General features: G+C 48.3%; 1 protein-coding gene across 3 annotated transcripts; it reads right to left on the reverse strand.

The window, feature by feature from the left end:
• Positions 1 to 1,349: 1,349 nt before the first annotated feature.
• LOC119937470 (granulocyte-macrophage colony-stimulating factor receptor subunit alpha-like) lies at positions 1,350 to 16,972 on the reverse strand. 3 transcript variants are annotated; one of them, XM_038756982.1, is made up of 12 exons: positions 16,648 to 16,972; positions 16,242 to 16,340; positions 13,742 to 13,875; positions 11,584 to 11,713; positions 10,096 to 10,225; positions 8,531 to 8,709; positions 7,079 to 7,212; positions 6,362 to 6,382; positions 5,013 to 5,157; positions 4,024 to 4,120; positions 2,432 to 2,513; positions 1,350 to 1,521 (listed from the first exon to the last, which is right to left on the reverse strand). In XM_038756982.1, the coding sequence occupies exons 2-12, from the start codon at positions 16,306 to 16,308 to the stop codon at positions 1,450 to 1,452; spliced, it is 1,191 nt and encodes a 396-aa protein (XP_038612910.1). In that variant the 5' UTR covers positions 16,309 to 16,340; positions 16,648 to 16,972; the 3' UTR covers positions 1,350 to 1,449. The 3 variants fall into 3 exon arrangements, with proteins under 3 accessions (XP_038612910.1, XP_038612911.1, XP_038612912.1); XM_038756983.1 differs by lacking the exons at positions 6,362 to 6,382; positions 16,648 to 16,972 and having other exon boundaries at positions 16,242 to 16,437; XM_038756984.1 differs by lacking the exons at positions 4,024 to 4,120; positions 16,648 to 16,972 and having other exon boundaries at positions 1,435 to 1,521; positions 16,242 to 16,437.
• Between the last annotated feature and the right edge of the window lie 2,880 nt (positions 16,973 to 19,852).

Below are 19,852 nucleotides of genomic sequence, written 5' to 3' on the forward strand. Positions count from 1 at the left end.
TACGCCGAGACTCCCTCTCTCCGTGCTAACCGAGTGACAACTGCCCAGGTGCTCTGCACACAGTAAAAGCTTAATAAATACGACAGTGAATGAATGAGTGAACGTGCCTGGCACTGTACTAGACGCTGGCATGGATCCAAGCTAATCAGGTTGGACACAGTCCCTGTCCCATGTGAGGCCTCCAGTCTTAATCCCCGTTTTGCAGGTGAGGTCACTGAGGCCCAGAGAAGTGAAGTGACTTGGCCAAGGTCAAGTGACTTCACACTGTTGTTGATTTTGGAAAGAGCCCAGGCCTGGGGGTCAGAGTCAGTCAATCGTATTTATTGAGCGCTTACTGTGTGCAGAGCACTGTACTAAGCGCTTGGGAGAGACCAACAGAACAATAAACAGACACATTTCACACCCGCAACGAGTTCACAGTCAAAAGACCTGGCATCTGATCCCGGCTCCGCCCCATGTTTGCTGTGTGACCTTGGGCAAGTTACTTGACTTCTCCGGGCCTCCGTTCCTGCATCTGCAACCTGGGGGTGGAATCCTGGGGGGGGTGAGAAGCAGCGTGGCTCAGTAGAAAGAGCCCGGGCTTTGGAGTCAGAGGGCATGGGTTCAAATCCCGGCTCTGCCAATTGCCAGCTGTGTGACTTTGGGCAAGTCACTTAACTTCTCTGATCCTCGGTTACCTCATCTGTAAAATGGGGATGAAGACTGTGAGCCCCCCGTGGGACAACCTGATCACCTTGTAACCTCCCCAGCGCTTAGAACAGTGCTTTGCACATGGTGAGCACTTAATAAATGCATTATTATTATGACCTCTGACTCCAAAGCCCGGGCTCTTTCCACAGAGCCACGCTGCTTCTCTTTGCACTCTGCTCATAGGCGGCTCCAGGACAGGCCCTGCCCCCTTTTCCAGCGCTTAGAACAGTGCTTTGCACATAGTAAGCGCTTAACAAATACCATTTATTATTACTATTATTACCCGCCCCCTCCCAAACCACATCACACCCCCTGCCTGCCTTCCCCCTGCCCAACCCCAGCCCCCAGCTCACCAGCGAGTAGAAAAGGCCACAAGCCGGGGAATCAGGCCACCTGGGTTCTAGTCCAGCCGTGTCACCCTCAGCAGGGACATTTATTGAGCGCTTACTGCATGCAGAGCACTGCACTAAGCGCTTGGGAGAATGCAACACAACAGAATACCTTGTTTCGATGTTAGACATTATTAATGGTGACGGCATTTGTGCCAAGCACTGTTCTAAGCGCTGGAGTCGACACAAGGTCATCAGGTGGTCCCACGTGGGGCTCACGGCCTTCACCCCCATTTTACAGATGAGGGAACGGAGGCACAGAGACGTGAAGCGACTCGCCCCAGGTCACACAGCAGACGAGGGGCGGAGCCAAGATGAGAACCCATGTTGGGGGTGGGGGGGTGACTCCCAGCCTCGGTCCTCCTCAAGGCTATTCCCCTACAGATCGGATCGATTCGATCTCGCACTGTTCCGGCGACTGTTTGAATTCCTCCCAGATGATCTGCAGGGAAGAAAATGGGCAGGAAGAGAGAGGCAGCACTGTTTTGAGCACTTGGGAGAGAACAATCGAGTCAGGAGACAATCTAGTCGGGGAGACAGGTCCTCAAGTGAGTTACAGGGAAGGGGAAGCAACAGCATATTCATTCATTCAATCGTATTTAGTCTCCATCCCCATTTTACAACTGAGGGAACTGAGGCACAGAGAAGTGAATCAATCAATCAATCGTATTTATTGAGCGCTTACTGTGTGCAGAGCACCGTACTAAGCGCTTGGGAAGTACAAGTTGGCAACGTATAGAGACGGTCCCTACCCAACTCCACCTGAAGTCGGTCAGTCAACCGTATTTTTTAAGCACTGAACTTTGTGCAGAACACTGTACTCAGCACTTGGGAGGGGGCAACAGAACAATATAAGAGACACGTTCCTTGCCCAAAATGAGGTTACTGTCTAGAGGGGGAGACAGGCATTAAAATAATAAAGAAATAAAATGACAGATAGGGACGTAAATGCTGGGAGGGGGGATGAATAAACGGAGCAAGTCAGGGCGACGCAGAAGGGAGTGGGAGAAGAGGAAAGGAGGGCTTAGTCAGGGAACGCCTCTTGGAGGAGGTGGGCCTTCAATATGGCTTTGAATCGGAAGAAAGTAATTGTCCGTCGGATTTGAGGAGGGAGAGCAGTCCAGGCCAGAGGCAGGACGTTGGTAAGGGGTTAGCGACCAGACAGTAGTTTAGCAAAACGAAGTTCGCTGTGGGCAGGGAATGTGTCTGTTTAATGTTGTTTTGTCCTCTCCCAAGAGCTTAGTACAGTGCTCTGCACATAGAAAGCGCTCACTAAATACCACTTACGGAATGAAGGAATGGGAAATGTCCCTGGGAGGGCTAGCCAAGTGTTGGTGCCTGCTGACACTTACCTGGTTGCTTTGGAAAGGAAAGTCATTTAAGTTGTCCTTAATCCTGGGAATCCGAGGGAAGAACTTCTGTGTCCCAAGGAACCTGGGGTGGGATTGGAGAGAAGAAACAGAAAAAAAGGAAACGACCAGGAACATAAATCTGACGCATTTATTCATTCATTCACTCCCCCCTTCTAGACTGTGAGCCCGTCGTGGGCAGGGATTGTCTCTATTTGTTGCTGAATTGTACTTCCGAAGTGCTTAGTATAATAATAATAATAATAATGGCATTTGTTAATAATAATAATAATAATAATAATGGCATTTATTAAGCGCTTACTATGTGCAAAGCACTGTTCTAAGCGCTGGGGAGGTTACAAGGTGATCAGGTTGTCCCACGGGGGGCTCACAGTCTTAATCCCCATTTTCCAGATGAGGGAACTGAGGCCCAGAGAAGTGAAATGACTTGCCCAAAGTCACACAGCTGACGAGTGGTAGAGCCACTTAGTACTTAGTACAGTGCTCTGCACATAGTAAGCGTTCAATAAATACAAATGAATGAATGAGTATAGTGCCTGGTATATAGTAAGCCCTTAACAAATACCCTGTCATTCATTCATTCATTCCATCGTATTTATTGAGCGCTTACTGTGTTCAGAGCACTGTACTAAGCGCTTAGGAAGTACAAGCTGGCAACATACACAGACGGTCCCTACCCAACAACGGACTCACGGTCTAGAAGGGGGAGACAGACCGCAAAACAAAACATGTTTGACACTCGGTCGCGGGGTCAGATCTTTCGGGAGGGAATGGGATTAATGTAGCTTGATTTGGAGCAAGGTTGGGGTCTCCATGTTCTCTACGCGACCCCTCACGGGGAGTGGTAAGAGGTACTTAACAAATAGCATAACTCCTATCATTATAAATGGGAAAACACCCTGAACATCCGTCTCCCGTGCCTTCTGCACTCCTCAAAAAGGCTGTGGTTCCCCCGCGGGGCGTGACGGGAGGCGTAGTTCGGTAGGTGGAGGTGAATGCTGTCTAGAGTGAGCATCACACTACAACTCCCTGAATCTTTTGTGTACGGAGACGCTATGCCACTTGACTTCTCCTCACGACAGGGCCCTGGGCATGACAGGAGGGGTAGGTAGTTTGGTAGGCGGGGGTGAATGCTGGCTGGAACAAGCATCCCAGTCTTTGGCCCGAGCTAGAATGCCATTCTCCCTCTCTTCCCGACAGGGCCAGACACGGCCGCGGACCCCACCGCGGGGCATTACAGGAGTGGTAGTTCCGTAGGCGGCGGTGAACGCTGTCTAGAATGAACAACACGCTACTACTCCCACTAGTACTACTGTCCCACATGGGGCTCAAAGGCCTACTCCCCGTTTCCCAGATGAGGTCACTGAGGCCCAGAGAAGTGAAGTGACTCACCCGAGGTCACACAGCAGACAAGTGGCGGAGCCGGGATGAGAACCCAGGTCCCCTAACTCCAACACCTGGGCTGTATCCAGTAGGCCGCGGTACTTTCCACTCAACTACGAGTCTACCAACTCTAGTGCATCGAACCCTCCTGGGCGCTTAGCCCGGCGCTCGGCGATTCTCGAATCCGTTACCTTTTCCAGAGGCAGAGGTTGCCCAGGGCGAACACGAGGCTCCCAAAGACCACCGGCACCCAGACCAACCACGGGCTCCCGGCCTGCTTTCCGGACCCTGGTGGGCGACAAGTCACGCGACGATTGTTTTGGGGAGAGGGGGCCGAGGGATCAGCCCCTCTGGGGATGATTTTGTATCCCCTCTCCTCCCACCATCACTCCACCACACCATCCTGAAATGCTGCAGGACATTTGGGCTCCAAGCATTGTCCCTCTGAGGCAAAGAGAACACATTTGTCAGTCAATCAGTAGTATTTATTGAGCACTTACTACGGGCGGGCACTGTATTAAGCACTTGGGAGAGTGCTTAATACAATTATGAAACAATAAACAGACACATTCCCTGCCCACAAAGAGCTGACATCTATGGGGATTAAGACAGTGAGCCCCAATTGGGACGGGACCCGATCTGCTTGTATCCACCCCAGCGCTTAGTACAGTGCCTGGTACCAGGTAAGTGCCTCACAGATACCACAATTATTGTTATTGTAATTATTATTAAAATAATGATGGTATTTGTTAAGCGCTTACTATGTGCCAAGCACTCTTCTAAGATAGAAAGGGATGGAGAATGAGATGGAGGTAGCAAATAGAGAGGAAAAAATTGGTGGAAAGGAGAGGGAACAAAAAAAAGAGAGGGACAGAGAGGAAACAGATGGAAAGAGACAAGAGAGAGAGAGCTCTAGACTATAAACTTGTTGTGGGCAGGGAATGTCACTGTTTATTGTTGTATTGTACTTTCCCAAGTGCTTAGTACAGCGCTCTGCACAGAGTAAGTGCTCAGTAAATACAACTGGATGAACGAATAAGAAGAAAAGAAAGAGCAATGGGAGGGAAAGAGAGCGACAAGGGAGAGAGGCACAGGAGCCACAACACACACAGATACAAACACCTCCCCACAACACACAGACACCAATTTGTGCGACTGAGGCCTGACCTCCCTCACTCACCGAACTTCGTGGGTTCGCTCCACGGGCCCCAGAGGACGTCCGGACGGCGGAGATTTCCCACTCTTATTCTGAGGGAGTAGTCGGCTCGCTCGTCGTAACTGGGGAAGTGGTAAAACGTCCCCTGGCTCTCCCCGTCCCTCTGGATCTTCAAAAAGGAAACGATTTAACCCCATTCGACGCCGAGCCGAGCCAGCCGGGGTCTGTTGTGCACCCCAATCGGTTGCGTTCCCCAGTCATTAATCGTCCACCCCGATTGTTACCCGGCGTCCACAAATCAATCAGTCGATCACATATATTGAGTGTTTACTGTGTGTGGAGCACCGTACTAAGGGCTTGGGAGATGACAATAGACTATAACAGTCACATTCCCTACCCAGAATCAGCTTATGGTCGAGAGGAAAAGCATAGTCATAGCATTTTCCTGTGCACGATACCTAGTAAGCGCTCAATAAATACCACTGATTACTACTACTAATAATAATAATGGCATTTATTAAGCGCTTGCTATGTGCAAAGCACTGTTCTAAGCGCTGGGGAGGTTACAAGGTGATCAGGTTGTCCCACGGGGGGCTCACACTCTTACTCCCCATTTTACAGACGAGGGAACTGAGGCTCAGAGAAGTGAAGCGACTTGCCCAAAGTCCCACAGCTGACACGTGGCGGAGCCGGGATTTGAACCCACGACCTCTGACTCCAAAGCCCGGGCTCTTTCCATTGAGCCACGCTGCTTCTCTAGTTGCTTCTCAATCAATCTAACTGATTGATTGATTGATTGAGAGGAAAAGGGGACCTCAGCTTCCACCTCTATTTTCACTTTGAAATTTTGTCCTCAGGAATTTTCCCCAAGGGTCAGTTCCTTGTGAGGATTGGCTTTCTGAGACTGGAAACCCCACATGGGACCGCGACTGTGTCCAACCTGATAACCTAGATTCTACCCCAGTGCTTCGAACGATGTTTGACACATAGGAAGTGCTTACAAGCAAATACCATAAAATCCTTCTTCTCCTCATTCTCCTCCTCCTCTTCCTCCTCCTCCTCATCCTGCTTCTTCTTCTTCTTTCTTCTACCTTCTTCCTCCTTCTTCGTCCTTCTTTCTTCTTCCTCACTTCCTTAGAGGGCAGCTTGTTTCTAAATTCCTGAGAATCAGCTGGGAATTTCTCCCCCGCTAGGCTGTTGGGCGCTTACTGTGTGCGGAGCACTGTACTAAGCTCTTGAGACAGAGTCAGCAGACACATTCCCTGCCCACCAGGAGCTTACAGTCTAGTGCGGGACACAGACATTAATTGAAATTAATGATTTATAATATCTAAAGGAAGGGAGGCTGGGAGCAAATGCAGTTCAACACTCACCTGAGGGATAATATCTCCGCCCTAAGAAGAACAAAAAGATCAGATAAGTGGTTTTGCTTTTCTCTGCCTAAAAAACATTAGTTTTTTCTAATGTTTTTCTAACTCCTTCGCTTAGTTAACCTCATTCATTCAGGCCAGGAACACAGGGAATTCCGGACCTTTACAGGGTGGCCCCCAAATCCTTTTATCAGGATGAGGCGTAGCAGACTAGCTACAGTGAGGGGAGAAGCAGTGTGGCCTAATGGCTAGAGGAGGATCTGGGTTCCCATCCTGACTCCGCTACTCATCTGCTGGGTGACCTTGAGCAAGTCTCTTCAATTCCCTAGTCTTCATTTACCTCCTCTGTAAAATGGGGATTAGGACTGTGAGCCCCCCGTGGGACAGGGACTATGTCCTACTTGATTGTCTTGTTTCTACCCCAGTGCTTAGGACAGTGCCGGGTACATAAAAAGCACCAAAAAATACCATAAAAAAGAAAAGGACCTGAGTTCTAATCCCGGCTCTGCCACTTGTCTGCTGCGTGAACTTGGGCAAGCCACCTCACTTCTCCGGGCCTCAGTGCCCTCCTCTGTAAAATGGGGATTAGGACTGTGAGCCCCAAATGGGACAGGGACTGTAACCAACCTGATTAGCTTGTATCTATTCCAGCGCCTGGCACATAGTAAGCGCTAAACAAATAGCATAAAAAAAATGATCATGAGAATTCAGTCAGTTTACCTTTTTCTGAATGTCCAGTTGATACGCCACTTCGTGACTTTGAGGGTTTAAGGTGGTTACAGTCTTTTCCCACTGAATTAGACAGTTTGACTTGCTGCAGTTCACCTCGATATTTCGTGGGGGGTTGTAGCGTTCTGGAGTTACAATATATTCGTAATGATGAGAAATTCACTCAGTCATTCATTCCATCATATTTACTGAGCGCTTACTGTGTGCAGAGCACTTTACTAAGCGCTTGGGAGAGTACAATACAACAATAAACAGATACATTCCCTGCTCACAATGAGCTAATTCCCCCAGATACAGACCAGAGGGCAAACAGGTCAGCATGGCCTAGTGGAAAGAGCCCGAGTCTGGGAGACAGAGGACCTGGGTTCTAATGCTGTGTGACCTTGGTCAAGTCACTTCACTTCTCTGGCCCTCATGTGGAAAATGGGGATTAAGACCGTGAGCCCCATGTGGGACAATGGACTGTGTCCTACCTGATTAGCCTAGCACATACTAAGCACTTAACAAATAGAAATTTATTTCTATTAAATGTCTGTCTGCCCCTCTAGATTTGTAAGATCTTTGGAAAGGAAATGTGTTTATTGTTGTATTGTCCTCTCCCAAGCTCCTAGTACAGTGCTTTGCACACAGAAAGCCCTCAAGAAAATACGATTAAATGAATAAATGAAAATCCCAGTCCCCATCTCTCATAAGTTTCACAGTCTAGATGGGAGGAAGTTATAATAATAATGATGGCATTTATTAAGTGCTTACTATGTGCAAAGCACCATTCTAAGCGCTGGGGACGTTACAGGGTGATCAGGTTGTCCCACGGGGGGCTCACGGTCTTAATCCCCATTTGACAGATGACATAACTGAGGCCCAGAGAAGTGAAGTGACTTGCCCAAAGTCACCCAGCTGACAATTGGCAGAGCCGGGACTTGAACCCACGACCTCTGACTCCAAAGCCCGGGCTCTTTCCACTGAGCCACGCTGCTTCTTTAATTCCCATTTTACAGATGAGGAAACTGAGGCTGAGAGAAGTGAAGAGCCTCGCCCAAGTTCACCCAGCAGACAAGTGACGGAGCTGGGATTAGAACCCAGGTCCTCTGACTCTCAGGCCTGGGCTCTTTCCTCTAGTCCATATTGCTTGTTGATTAGTACTAGGCCCTGTGGTAGACACAAGCTAATTCATTCATTCAATTGTATTTATTAAGCACTTATTCTGCGCAGAGCACTGTACTAAGCACTTGGGAAGTACAGGTTGGATACAGTCCATGTCCCCTACGAGGCTCCAAGTCTTAATCCCCATTTAACAGATGAGGTAACCGAGGCCCAGACAAGCAAAGAGACTTAAGGCCACAGTTTTTCTTAATCCTTACCCAAGGATATAAAAACGACTTCAGATGGTACAGCCATTTCGAAACGGTGAAACTCTGAAGAACTAGAAAGCAAAATTCTCACCGATTTGATCGAGCATTGTGGACGTGGTGTCATAAAACTGGATCTCCGCCTCCTTGCTGGACCCGTTGACGTAGAAGTAATTGTATCTTTTGAAGAAAGACAGGTTACTGTAGTGGCATCCGACGTGGATTCCGCAGGCGTTGTCTCGATACTGCAGACACTCTCTCTCCTCGTCCGTCCTGCAAGATCCGACTTCTGTCAATCAATCAATCAATCGTATTTATTGAGCGCTTACTGTGTGCAGAGCACCGTACTAAGCTCTTGGGAAGTACAAGTTGGCAACATATAGAGACGATCAGTGAAAGAACCAGGATGACTTTTACCAAGTAGGTCTGTAGCCTAGCCTACAGACTGATTGATCGATCAATCGATCGTAGTTATTGAGCGCTTACTATGTGCACGGCACTGTACTAAGCGCTTGGGAGAGGACGATAGGACAATGAAACAGACACGTTCCCTTCCCAAGAGGAGCTTACGGTCTAGAGGGGGAAGGCAGACCTTAATATAAGTGAATAAATTACAGATAAGCGCTGTGGGGCTGAGGTGAATTAAGGCAGCAAGTCAAGGCATGGCAGAGGGAGTGGGAGAAGAGGAAAGAAAGTCAGGGAAGGCCTCTTGGAGGAGATGGGCATTCAATAAGACTTCGAACAGGGGGAGAACGATGACCTGTTGGAGATGAAGAGGGGGAGCGTTCCAGGCCAGAGACAGAATGTAATAATAATAATAATAATGACATTTATTAAGCACTAACTATGTGCAAAGCACTGTTCTAAGCACCGGGGAGGTTACAAGGTGATCAGGTTGTCCCACGGACGGCTCGCAGTCTTAATCCACGTTTTACAGATGAGGTAACAGAGGCTCAGAGAAGTGAAGTTATTCGCCCAAAGTCACCCAGCTGATAATTGGCGGAGCTGGGATTTGAACCCATGACTTCTGACTCCAAAGCCTGGGCTCTTTCCACTGAGCCACGCCGCTGACGGGAAGATAGATGAGATCGAGCTACAGTGAGTCAGAGGACCTGGGTTCTCGCCTCGGCTCTGCCGCTTGTCGGCCGTGTGAACCTGGGCAAGTCACTTCACTTCTCTGGGCCTCGGTTCCCTCATCTGTAAAATGGGGATTGAGACTGTGAGCTCCACGTGGGTCAGGGATTGCGTCCAACCTAATTTGCTTCTATCCACCCCAGTGCTTAGTACAGCACCTGGAACCTAGTAAGCGCTTAACAAATACCACAGTTATTATTATTAAGCAATTGGCAGGGTCAGAATTAGAACCCAGGTCCTCTGAGTCTCAGGCCAGGGTAGTTCCACTAGAACATGCCACTTCTCAGTGCTTAATACACTGTGAGCTCTCTGTGGGCGGGGAATGTGTCTGTTTATTATTATAGTCTACCCTTCCAAACTCATAGCACAGTACTTTGCACACAGTAAGCGCTCAAGAAATAAGATTGAATGAATGGATAGTAAGCGCTTAACAAATACCGTAAAAAAAAAAAAACTCCTCTTTCTTGCACCTCTCAACTCCAACTCCCACACCCCTCATCCACTCTTTCCCGGCTCCACACTGACCTTGAGGCCTGGGAATACAGATGATATTGTACGTCTTCTGGGGCTTTCCTGCCCACCGTCCATGAGCAGTTCAGGAATTTAATATCATAGACGACGCAGGTGAAATCTTCTGCTGCCGACCCTTCCCTCCCTGGGGAGAACCCGAAAAGAAACCGGATCCATTTCGTTTTGGGATATTTGTTAAGCGTTTACTATGTGCCGGGCATTTTTCTAAGCCCTGGGGTAGATACAAGCTAATCAGGGGAGGCCCACATGGGACTCACAATCTTTATCCCCATTTGAGTCCCACAAAGGAATCACAATCTTTAACCCCATTTGAAAAGCAGCGTAGCCAAGTGGATAGAGCACAGGTAAGAAAGAACTGGATTCTAGTCCCAGCTCTGCCATTTGTCTGCTGTGTGATAGCCACTTCACTTCTGTGTGCCTCACTTACCTCATCTGTGAAATGGGGATTGAGACGGCTATCCCTATGAGGGACAGGAACTGAGTCCAACCCGATTATCTTGTACTTATCTTATATCTTGTATCTTATCTGATTATCAGAGTCAGTGCTTAGAAGTGCTGACAAATATTAACCAATATCATAATCATATCATATAATAATATAAATATTATAATGTACAATGTATAATATATAATAGAATAATCATATAATAATATCACAACCAATATAATAATATCATAATTAATCAGTATCATAATGTGTTGCCGACTTGTACTTCCCAAGTGCTTAGTACAGTGCTCTGCACACAATTAGTGCTCAATAAATACGATTGATTGATTGATAATTTGACAGATGAGGGAACTGAGGCACAGAGAAGTGAAGTGACTTACCCAAGGGCACCCAAGAGATCAGAATAAGCGCTTAACAAATGCCATTATTATTATTATTATTATTATAAGGGGCAGAGCTTGGATTAGAATCCAAGTCCTTCTGATTCCGGGGCCTGGGCTCTACCCACTAGGCAACACTGCTTCTTTAATTTTCCCTCTAACAAAATGTAGCCTTGTGCTCGAGGAGAAAAGCCACACAAACTGTGGCCTAGTGGCTAGAGCCCAGGCCTGGGAGTTAGAGGATCTGGGTTCTAATCACGGCTCAGTCACTTGTCTGCTGGATGAACACGGGCAAGTCATTTTGCTTCTCTGTGCCTCAGTTCCCTCATCTGTAAAATAGGGATCAAGACCGTGAGCCCCATGTGGGACAGAGATTGTGTACAACCCAATTAGCTTGTATCTACCCCAGTGCTCAGTACAGTGGCTGGCACATAGTAAGTGCTTAACAGATACTATCATTATTATTGTACCCTCCCAAGCAGTTGGTCCAGTGCTCCGCACATGGCAAGTGCTCAATAAATACCACTAACGGATTGATCGCTTGTTCCGTCGTCCTGTCCCTCTCCACACGTGGTAAGCGCTCAATAAATACCACTAGTAAGCGCTTAACAAACAGCATTGAAAGAAAAAACCTTTTCCCCAGTGTCTTACTACCTTTGTTATTAAAGAAGAGTTGTTTTGTGAATGATCTTTGGCGAGTAGTGACGCTGACTGTAAAATTGGCTCCTTTACACAAACGGTGATTTTCGAATATACAATAGTAGAGGTTGGTGTCCTTCCTTGGCTGAAAAAAACCCACATTTAAGTGTTATATTTGTAAACACACACACACATACACTCACACACATTTATAAAACAGGCAGGAGTAAACACTAAATCAACATGTTAGGGAGTTTGACAAGTAACAGACTTACTTTTGATGGAGAAGAGACTTAATTATAAATTGATTTTTCTGTAAAATGGGACTAAGACATCTTCCTTCTCTACTGCTCGACTATGATATAGTGGGAAGCAGCATGGTTTACTGGAAAGAGCACGGGCTTTGGAGTGAGAGGGCCATGGGTTCTAATCCCGCCTTTGCCGCTTGTCTGCTGTGTGACCTCGGGCAAATCACTTCGCTTCTCTGGGCCTCAGCTCCCTCATCTGTAAAATGGAGATTAAGGCTGCGAGCCCCACGTGGGACAACCTGATTGCCTTGTATCTACCCCAGCGCTTAGTACAGTGCTTGGCACCTCCTCCAGGAAGCCTTCCCAGACTGAGCCCCCTCCTCGTCTCCCCCTCCTCCTCTTCTCCGTCCCCCCCGCCTTACCTCCTTCCCCTCCCCACAGCACCTGTATATATGTATATATGTTTGTACGGATTTATTACTCTATTTATTTTATTTGTACATATTTATTCTATTCATTTTATTTTGTTAACATGTTTTGTTTTGCTCTCTGTCTCCCCCTTCTAGACTGTGAGCCCACTGTTGGGTAGGGACCGTCTCTAGATGTTGCCAACTTGTACTTCCCAAGCGCTTAGTACAGTGCTCTGCACACAGTAAGCGCTCAATAAATACGATTGAATGAATGAATGAATGTCTATCAATAAGGCTTTGAAGTTGGGGAGACTAACTGTCCATCATATATGAAGAAGGAGGGCGTTCTCGGCCAGAGGCAGGATTTGGGTGAGATAGAGGAGATGGAGGTACAGTGAGTAGGTTGGCATTAGAGGAGCGCTTAACCAATACCATAATTATTACTTCCCTTCTCTGTGCCTCAGTTACCTCATCTGTAAAATGGGGATTGAGACTGTGAGCCCCACGTGGGACAAGGGACTGCGTCCAACCCGATTTGCTTGTATCCATCCCAGCGCTTAGTCCGGTGCCTGGCACACAGTAAGCACTTAACATATAATAATAATAATGATGATGGCATTTGTTAAGTGCTTACTATGTGCAAAGCACATAATATACCATAATTATGATTATTAATTATTATTATTACAGTCTAGAGGGGAGGAGGCAGGCATTGATAGAAATGAATAAATGACAGATAAGGACATAAGCGGTGTGGGGCTGGGAGGGGGGATGAATAAAATCAGAGGGACGCAGAAGGGAGTGGGAGAAGAGGAAAGGGAAGGCCTCCTGGAGGAGATGGGCTTTCAATAAGGCTTTGAAAGAGACTCTCCCACCCTCTCTGGTCAATCAATCAATCAATCAATCAATCAATCAATCATATTTATTCAGCGCTTACTGTGTGCAGAGCACTGTACTAAGCACTTGGGAAGTACAAGTTGGCAACATACAGAGACAGTCGCTACCCAACAGTGGGCTCACAGTCTAAAAGGGGGAGACAGAGAACAAAACCAAACATACTAACAAAATAAAATAAATAGAATAGATATGTACAAGTAAAATACATAAATAAATAAATAGAGTAATAAATATGTACATACTTATATACGGGTGCTGTGGGGAAGGGAAGGAGGTAAGAAGGGGGGGATGGAGAGAGGGACGAAGGGGAGAGGAAGGAAGGGGCTCAGTCTGGGAAGGCCTCCTGGAGGAGGTGAGCTCTCAGTAGGGCCTTGAAGGGAGGAAGAGAGCGAGCTTGGCGGATGGGCAGAGGGATTGGGGGCATTCCAGGCCCGGGGGATGACGTGGGCCGGGGGTCGATGGCGGGACAGGCGAGAGCGAGGTACAGTGAGGAGGTCAGCGGTGGAGGAGCGGAGGGTGCGGACTGGGCTGTAGAAGGAGAGAAGGGAGCTGAGGTAGGAGGGGGCGAGGTGATGGACAGCCTTGAAGCCACGGGCCAAGTGAATAAATCAGTTTTACCTGGTCTTCCGTGACAAAGTTGCCCACTTGGCTGATGGCACAGGTAGCATCGGTGATGTTGGTAGGGCTCTGCCACGTGAGCTTAACTTTCCTGGGCAGGAGCATCAGGTTCTGAATGATCTCCTCCTCTGCGGCTAGATCAGACAAACGGTCGCTGGAGTCCCAGATCGTGGAAGCCCCTCTCCCTCCATCGGAAGATCCTCATGGGCAGGTCATCGATCGGGTCTACTAACTCTACTGTGCTCTCCCAAGCGCTCAGTCCGGTGCTCTTCACAGGATAAATGCTCGGCAGTGAGCGCGTTGTGGGCAGGGAATATATCATCATCAATCGTATTTATTGAGCGCTTACTATGTGCAGTGCACTGTACTAAGCGCTTGGGAAGTACAAATTGGCACCATATAGAGACAGTCCCTACCCAACAGTGGGCTCACAGTCTAAAAGGGGGAGACGGAGAACAAAACCAAACATACTAACAAAATAAAATAAATAGAATAGATATGTACAAGTAAAATAAATAAATAAATAGAGTAATAAATATGTACAAACATATATACATATATACAGGTGCTGTGGGGAAGGGAAGGAGGTAAGATGGGGGGGATGGAGAGGGGGACGAGGGGAAGAGGAAGGAAGGGGCTCAGTCAGTTTATTGTTGGATTGTACTCTCCAAGTAAGGTGCTTTGCACACGGTAAATACGATGGAATGAATAAATGCTACTGGTTTATCGATTGATTGATTCACGACCCACTCTAAAGGCCAGCAGTATGGAGAAAGCTTGGGACTGGGAGTCAAAAGGACCTGGGTTCTAATCCTGGCTCTGCCAGTTGCTGTTGTGTGACCTTAGGCAAGTCACCTCACTTCTTTGGGCCTCTGTTTCTTCATCTGTAAAATGGGGATTAAAACTGTGAGCCCCACGTGGGACAGGGGCTGTGTCCAACCTGATTAAGTTAAAACAGTGCTTGACATATAGTAAGCGCTTAACAAATAATAATAATCCTAATGATGGCATTTATTAAGCGCTTACTATCTGCAAAGCACTGTTCTAAGCGCTGGGGAGGTTACAAGGTGATCAGGTTGTCCCACGTGGGGCTCACAGTCTTAATCCCCATTTGACAGATGAGGGAACTGAGGCCCAGAGAAGTTAAGCGACTTGCCCAAGGTCACACAGCTGACAATTGGCGGAGCCGGGATCTGAACCCATGACCTCTGACTCCAAAGCCCGGGCTCTTTCCACTGAGCCACGCTGCTTCAAATACCATCATTATCGTTGTACCCTCCCAAGCAGTTGGTCCAGTGCTCCGCATATGGTAAGCACTCAATAAGTACCACTAACGTACTGATCGCCTGTTCTTCTCCCAAGTGCTCAGTCCAGAGCTCAGCCCACTTTAAGCGCTCAATAAGTACCAATGATTGAGCTGGTCCTTCCAGGCCACGGGTGGGTGGGAGTTTCTGGCGTGGCAGGATCCCGATCGCCTTGGACTCGCTTGGAAGAGCCATTCCTGGAGACGTTGAGGAGCTGCATTAGCTTCTGGTGGCTCACACCCCCTCTCTCCGCCAGTCAGTCAGTCACTACTATTTATTGAGCACTACTCTCCTACTCCAACCCAGCCCACACACTTCTCTCCTCTAATTATAACCTTCTCACTGGGCCTCCACTTCACAGCCGACCTCTCACTCACGTCCTGCCTCTGGCCCGGTTCGCCCTCCCTCCTCATTGCCAACATGACTCTCCCCCCTTTCAAAGCCTTATCGAAGGCCCATCTCCTCCAAGAGGCCTTCCCAGATAAGCCCTCCTTTCCTCTTCTCCCTCTCCTGCGTCACTCTGACTTGCTCCCTTTATTCATCCCCCTTCCCTGCCCCACACCACTTATATATCCATATCTGTCATTTATTTATTTCTATTAAGTCTGTCATGCCCTCTAGACTGTAAGCTCGTTGTGGGCAGGGAATGTATCTGTTATATTGTTCTGTTGTACTCTCCCAGGTGTTTAGTACAGTGCGCTAGAGCAGACAATTCATTCATTCATTCATTCATATTTATTGAGCGCTTACTGTGTGCAGAGCACTGTACTAAGCGCTTGGGAAGTCCAAGTTGGCAACATATAGAGACGGTCCCTACCCAACAGCGGGCTTACAGTCTAGAAGACAAGCAACGGGGCTGGTATTAGAACCCTGATCCTTCTGATTCCCATGCCCGGGCTCCATCCACTAGGCCACGCTGCTTCCCTACTAATCTGAATAGACATCTTTTGGATGGGTTTTCCAGTGGCCTCGTGATTCCAGGGAGAAGCTGAGCCGGGTAAATGGAAAACCATTCCCCCGCGGGGAAGCAGCCTGGGCCTAGGGTTGTTCTACTGTCCTCTTCCAAGCGCTTAGGACAGTGCTCTGCATATGGCGAGTGCTCAAAAAAATATAATTGGATGAGTGAATCCTCAGATTCCCGGGAATGAGGGAAGCCAACCGGCAGGAAGAAGGGGGCAGTAGAAGGGCGATCTTACCCGGCTGAGCGGAGGTCAGTCCTCCCACGGCCCAGAGCAGCACTGCCCAGCAGAGTCCGCCCGGCATGGAGTCTCTCGGGGAAGACGGCCCGCCACCTGCTAAGGAGGCCAGAAAGGGCAGCAGTTGGAAGTGACCACTGAGATCCAACTGGAGGGGCCGGGAGAAAGGGGATTCCCTGCCCGGACGCCCCCCAAAGCAACGTCTCGGGAATCCCATACGGAGCCGGGCCTGCCCCGCCAGTTCTGGGGCCGCCCTGGATCCGGCTCTGGGGTCCCCACTCACTCTCCCTCCTCAGCTCCCACCTCCAGTCACGGCATCCACCCGTGAGCCACCTCTTTTCCTCCCCGAATCCCTCCCACCCTGGCTGGGAATGTGGTGGCAATACCAGTCCTAAGGGCGACGTACCGATACCAGTCCCGAGGGCACGGTCCAAGCGTCAGCTTTGGCGCTTTAAGCCAAGCGCGTGGCCTTTTATCACTGTGAAGTTGGAAGAGAATCTTGGTTCACAGAGGGTGAGTCAGCCTTCTCCCTCGTCATCCCCCTCCCTTCTCTCCGCCGCCCTCCTGAACTTCCCCATTTCGGGGTTCCGGGGCTGGGATCCTTGGTCTCAGTGGCCCGGGGGAGAACGGGAATGGAGAGGGTTGGACAGTCGCATCAGGCACAAGGATGGGGGTCTTCCTCCACGACTGCCGATGGAGGTAGGGCAGAACAGCTGCATCTCTTAGCTCTAATAATAATAATTGCGGTCTTTGTTAAGCGCTTACTAGGTGCCAGGCACTGTACTAAGCACTGGGGTGGATACGAGCTAATCGGGTCAGATGCGGTCCCTGTCCCTGGTGGGGCTCACGGTCTCCATCCCCATTTGACAGATGAGGGCTTAGTACAGTGCTCTGTGCACAGTAAGCACTCAAAAAATACAACTGAATGAATGAGGGAACTGAGGCACTGAGAAGTGAAGTTGTCTGCCCAAGGACACACAGAAGTCAAGCAGCGGGCCGGGATTGAAACCCCCGCAAGTTATTACTGCCCCCCAAGCACCCCATCCTGCTCACGGTAAGAGCTCAATGACCGCAACTTATCGATTCATTGATTACTTAGCAGCTGCTGAAATGACGGACAGGGGGAGATCATAATCAATCCTGGCATTTATTGAGCTTTTACTGTGTGCTGAGTACTGTATTAAGCGCTCCGGAGAGTCCAATACGACAGAGTCAGCAGGCACGAGCTTACAGGGTAGCGAGTCTGAAGATATGTACGTATTGGCTTTGGGCTGGGGAGAGTATCAAAGTGAGAAGCAGTGTGGCCTACTGGATAGAGCACGGGCCTGGGGCTCAGAAGTCCCGGCATTGCCACTTGTCGGCTGGGTGACCTTGGACAGGTCACTTAACTTCTCTGGGCCTCAGCGACCTCATCTGCAACATGAGGATGAAGACCGTGAGCCCCTGATTAGCTTATATCTACCCCAGTGCTTAGTACAGTGCTTGGCATATAGTAAGCGCTTAACAAATACCATAAAAAAATGAAGGTTTAATCAGGGAAGGCTTCCTGGAGGAATGGTGGACTGGTATCATTGGATCATTGTGGGAAGGGAATATATTTACTCTTCTATTTATTTTGTTAATAATGCGCATCCAGCTTTACTTCTATTTATTCTGATGACTTGACACCTATCCACATGTTTTGTTTTGTTGCCTGTCTCCCCCCTCTAGACTGTGAGCCCCTTGTTGGGTAGGGACCGTCTCTATATGTCGCCAACTTGTACTTCCCAAGCGCTTAGTACAGTGCTCTGCACACAGTAAGCGCTCAATAAATACGATTGAATGAATGAATGAATGAACGTCTACCAACTTTGTCATACTGTCCTTTCCCAAGTGCTTAGTACAGCGCTGTGCACACAGCAAGTGCTAAATAAATACCACCGATTGATATGCGAGGGCTTTATCTATTTTAACACAGTAAGGCTCAATTTCAGGCAATAGCGATTGCCCCATTTCCTGAGCTTCTGCTTTTTATTAAGCAGTACTGGCCAAGCCCTATGTGCTCAGGGCTGCGGTTGTACGTCCCAAGCACTTAGTACAGTGCTCTGCACACAGTAAGCGCTCAATAAATACGACTGAATGAATGAAGGTATAGGGTAAACAAAATGGAGGAGGAAGACAGGTCTTTAATCCCATTTCACAGATGAGGAAACTGAAGCCCAGAGAAGTTAGAGGAGCAGAGTGGCTTAGTGGATAGAGCCAGGGCCTGGGACGCAGAAGGACCTGGGTTCCAATTCCGGCTCCGCCACTTGTCTGCTGTGGGGCCCTGGGGGAGTCACTTCATTTCTCTGCGCCTCACTTCCCTCATCTATAAAATGGGGATGAAGATGTGAGCCCCGTGTGGGACAGGGACTTTGTCTGACCCGATTACCTTGAATCTGCTCCAGCGCTTAAAACAGTGCTTGGCACATAGTAAACACTTGGCAAATACCCCAGTTATTGTTGACGCACTCAAGATAAAGCAGCAGTAGAGCCAGGATTAGAACCCAGGTCCTCTGACTCTCAGGGCCGAGCTCTTTCCACTAGGCCCTGCTGTTTCTGTGCTTCAGTTGGTATCGTGCACTGTACTACTACTAATAATTTAATAATAATGGCATTTATCTCCCCCTCGTCCCCCTCTCCATCCCCCCCATCTTACCTCCTTCCCTTCCCCACAGCACCTGTATATATGTATATGTTTGTACATATTTATTACTCTATTTATTTATTTTACTTGTACATATCTATTCTATTTAATTTTGTTAGTATGTTTGGTTTTGTTCTCTGTCTCCCCGTTTTAGACTGTGAGCCCACTGTTGGGAAGGGACTGTCTCTATACGTTGCCAATCTGTACTTCCCAAGCGCTTAGTACAGTGCTCTGCACACAGTAAGCTCTCAATAAATACAATTGATGATGATGATGATGATGATTTATTAAGCACTTACTATGTGCACTACTACTAATAATTTAATAATGATATAATATTTAGCACTTACTATGTGCAAAGTACTGTCCTAAGTGCTGGGGAGGTTATAAGGTGAGCAGGTTGTCCCCCGGGGGACTCCCAGTCAATCCCCATTTTACAGATGAGTTAACTGAGGCACAGAGAAGTTAAGTGACATGCCCAAAGTCACACAGCTGACAATTGGCAGAGCGGGGATTTGAAACCATGACCTCTGACTCCAAAGCCCGTGCTCTTTCCACTGAGCCACGCTGCTTCTCTACTACTCATCCATACATTCAATCGTATTTATTGAGCGCTTACTGTGTGCAGAGCACTGTACTAAGCGCTTGGGAGAAGACAGTAGAACACTTTCCCTGCCCACAACCAGCTTACAAGGGGCTTGGAAAGCACAGGACAAGGAAGTGAAATGCAATTTGAGTGTTCAGAAAAAATAACAGAGCTCTTGTGCTTCCTCCCTAGGGGGATCTAGGTCCTTTCTGCTGCGAGCTCACAATATTGATGCATCCAGTCAATCAATCAATCAAACTGTGGTATTTATTGAGCACTTACTGTGTGCAGAGCTGGGAAGACTCCAGGACAATATAACGGAGTTGGGAAACGCATTCCCTGCCCCAGATGGCCGTGGAA

The sequence above is a fragment of the Tachyglossus aculeatus genome, chromosome 15 (genome assembly GCF_015852505.1).
Source record: "Tachyglossus aculeatus isolate mTacAcu1 chromosome 15, mTacAcu1.pri, whole genome shotgun sequence".
Taxonomy (NCBI): Eukaryota; Metazoa; Chordata; class Mammalia; order Monotremata; family Tachyglossidae; genus Tachyglossus; species Tachyglossus aculeatus.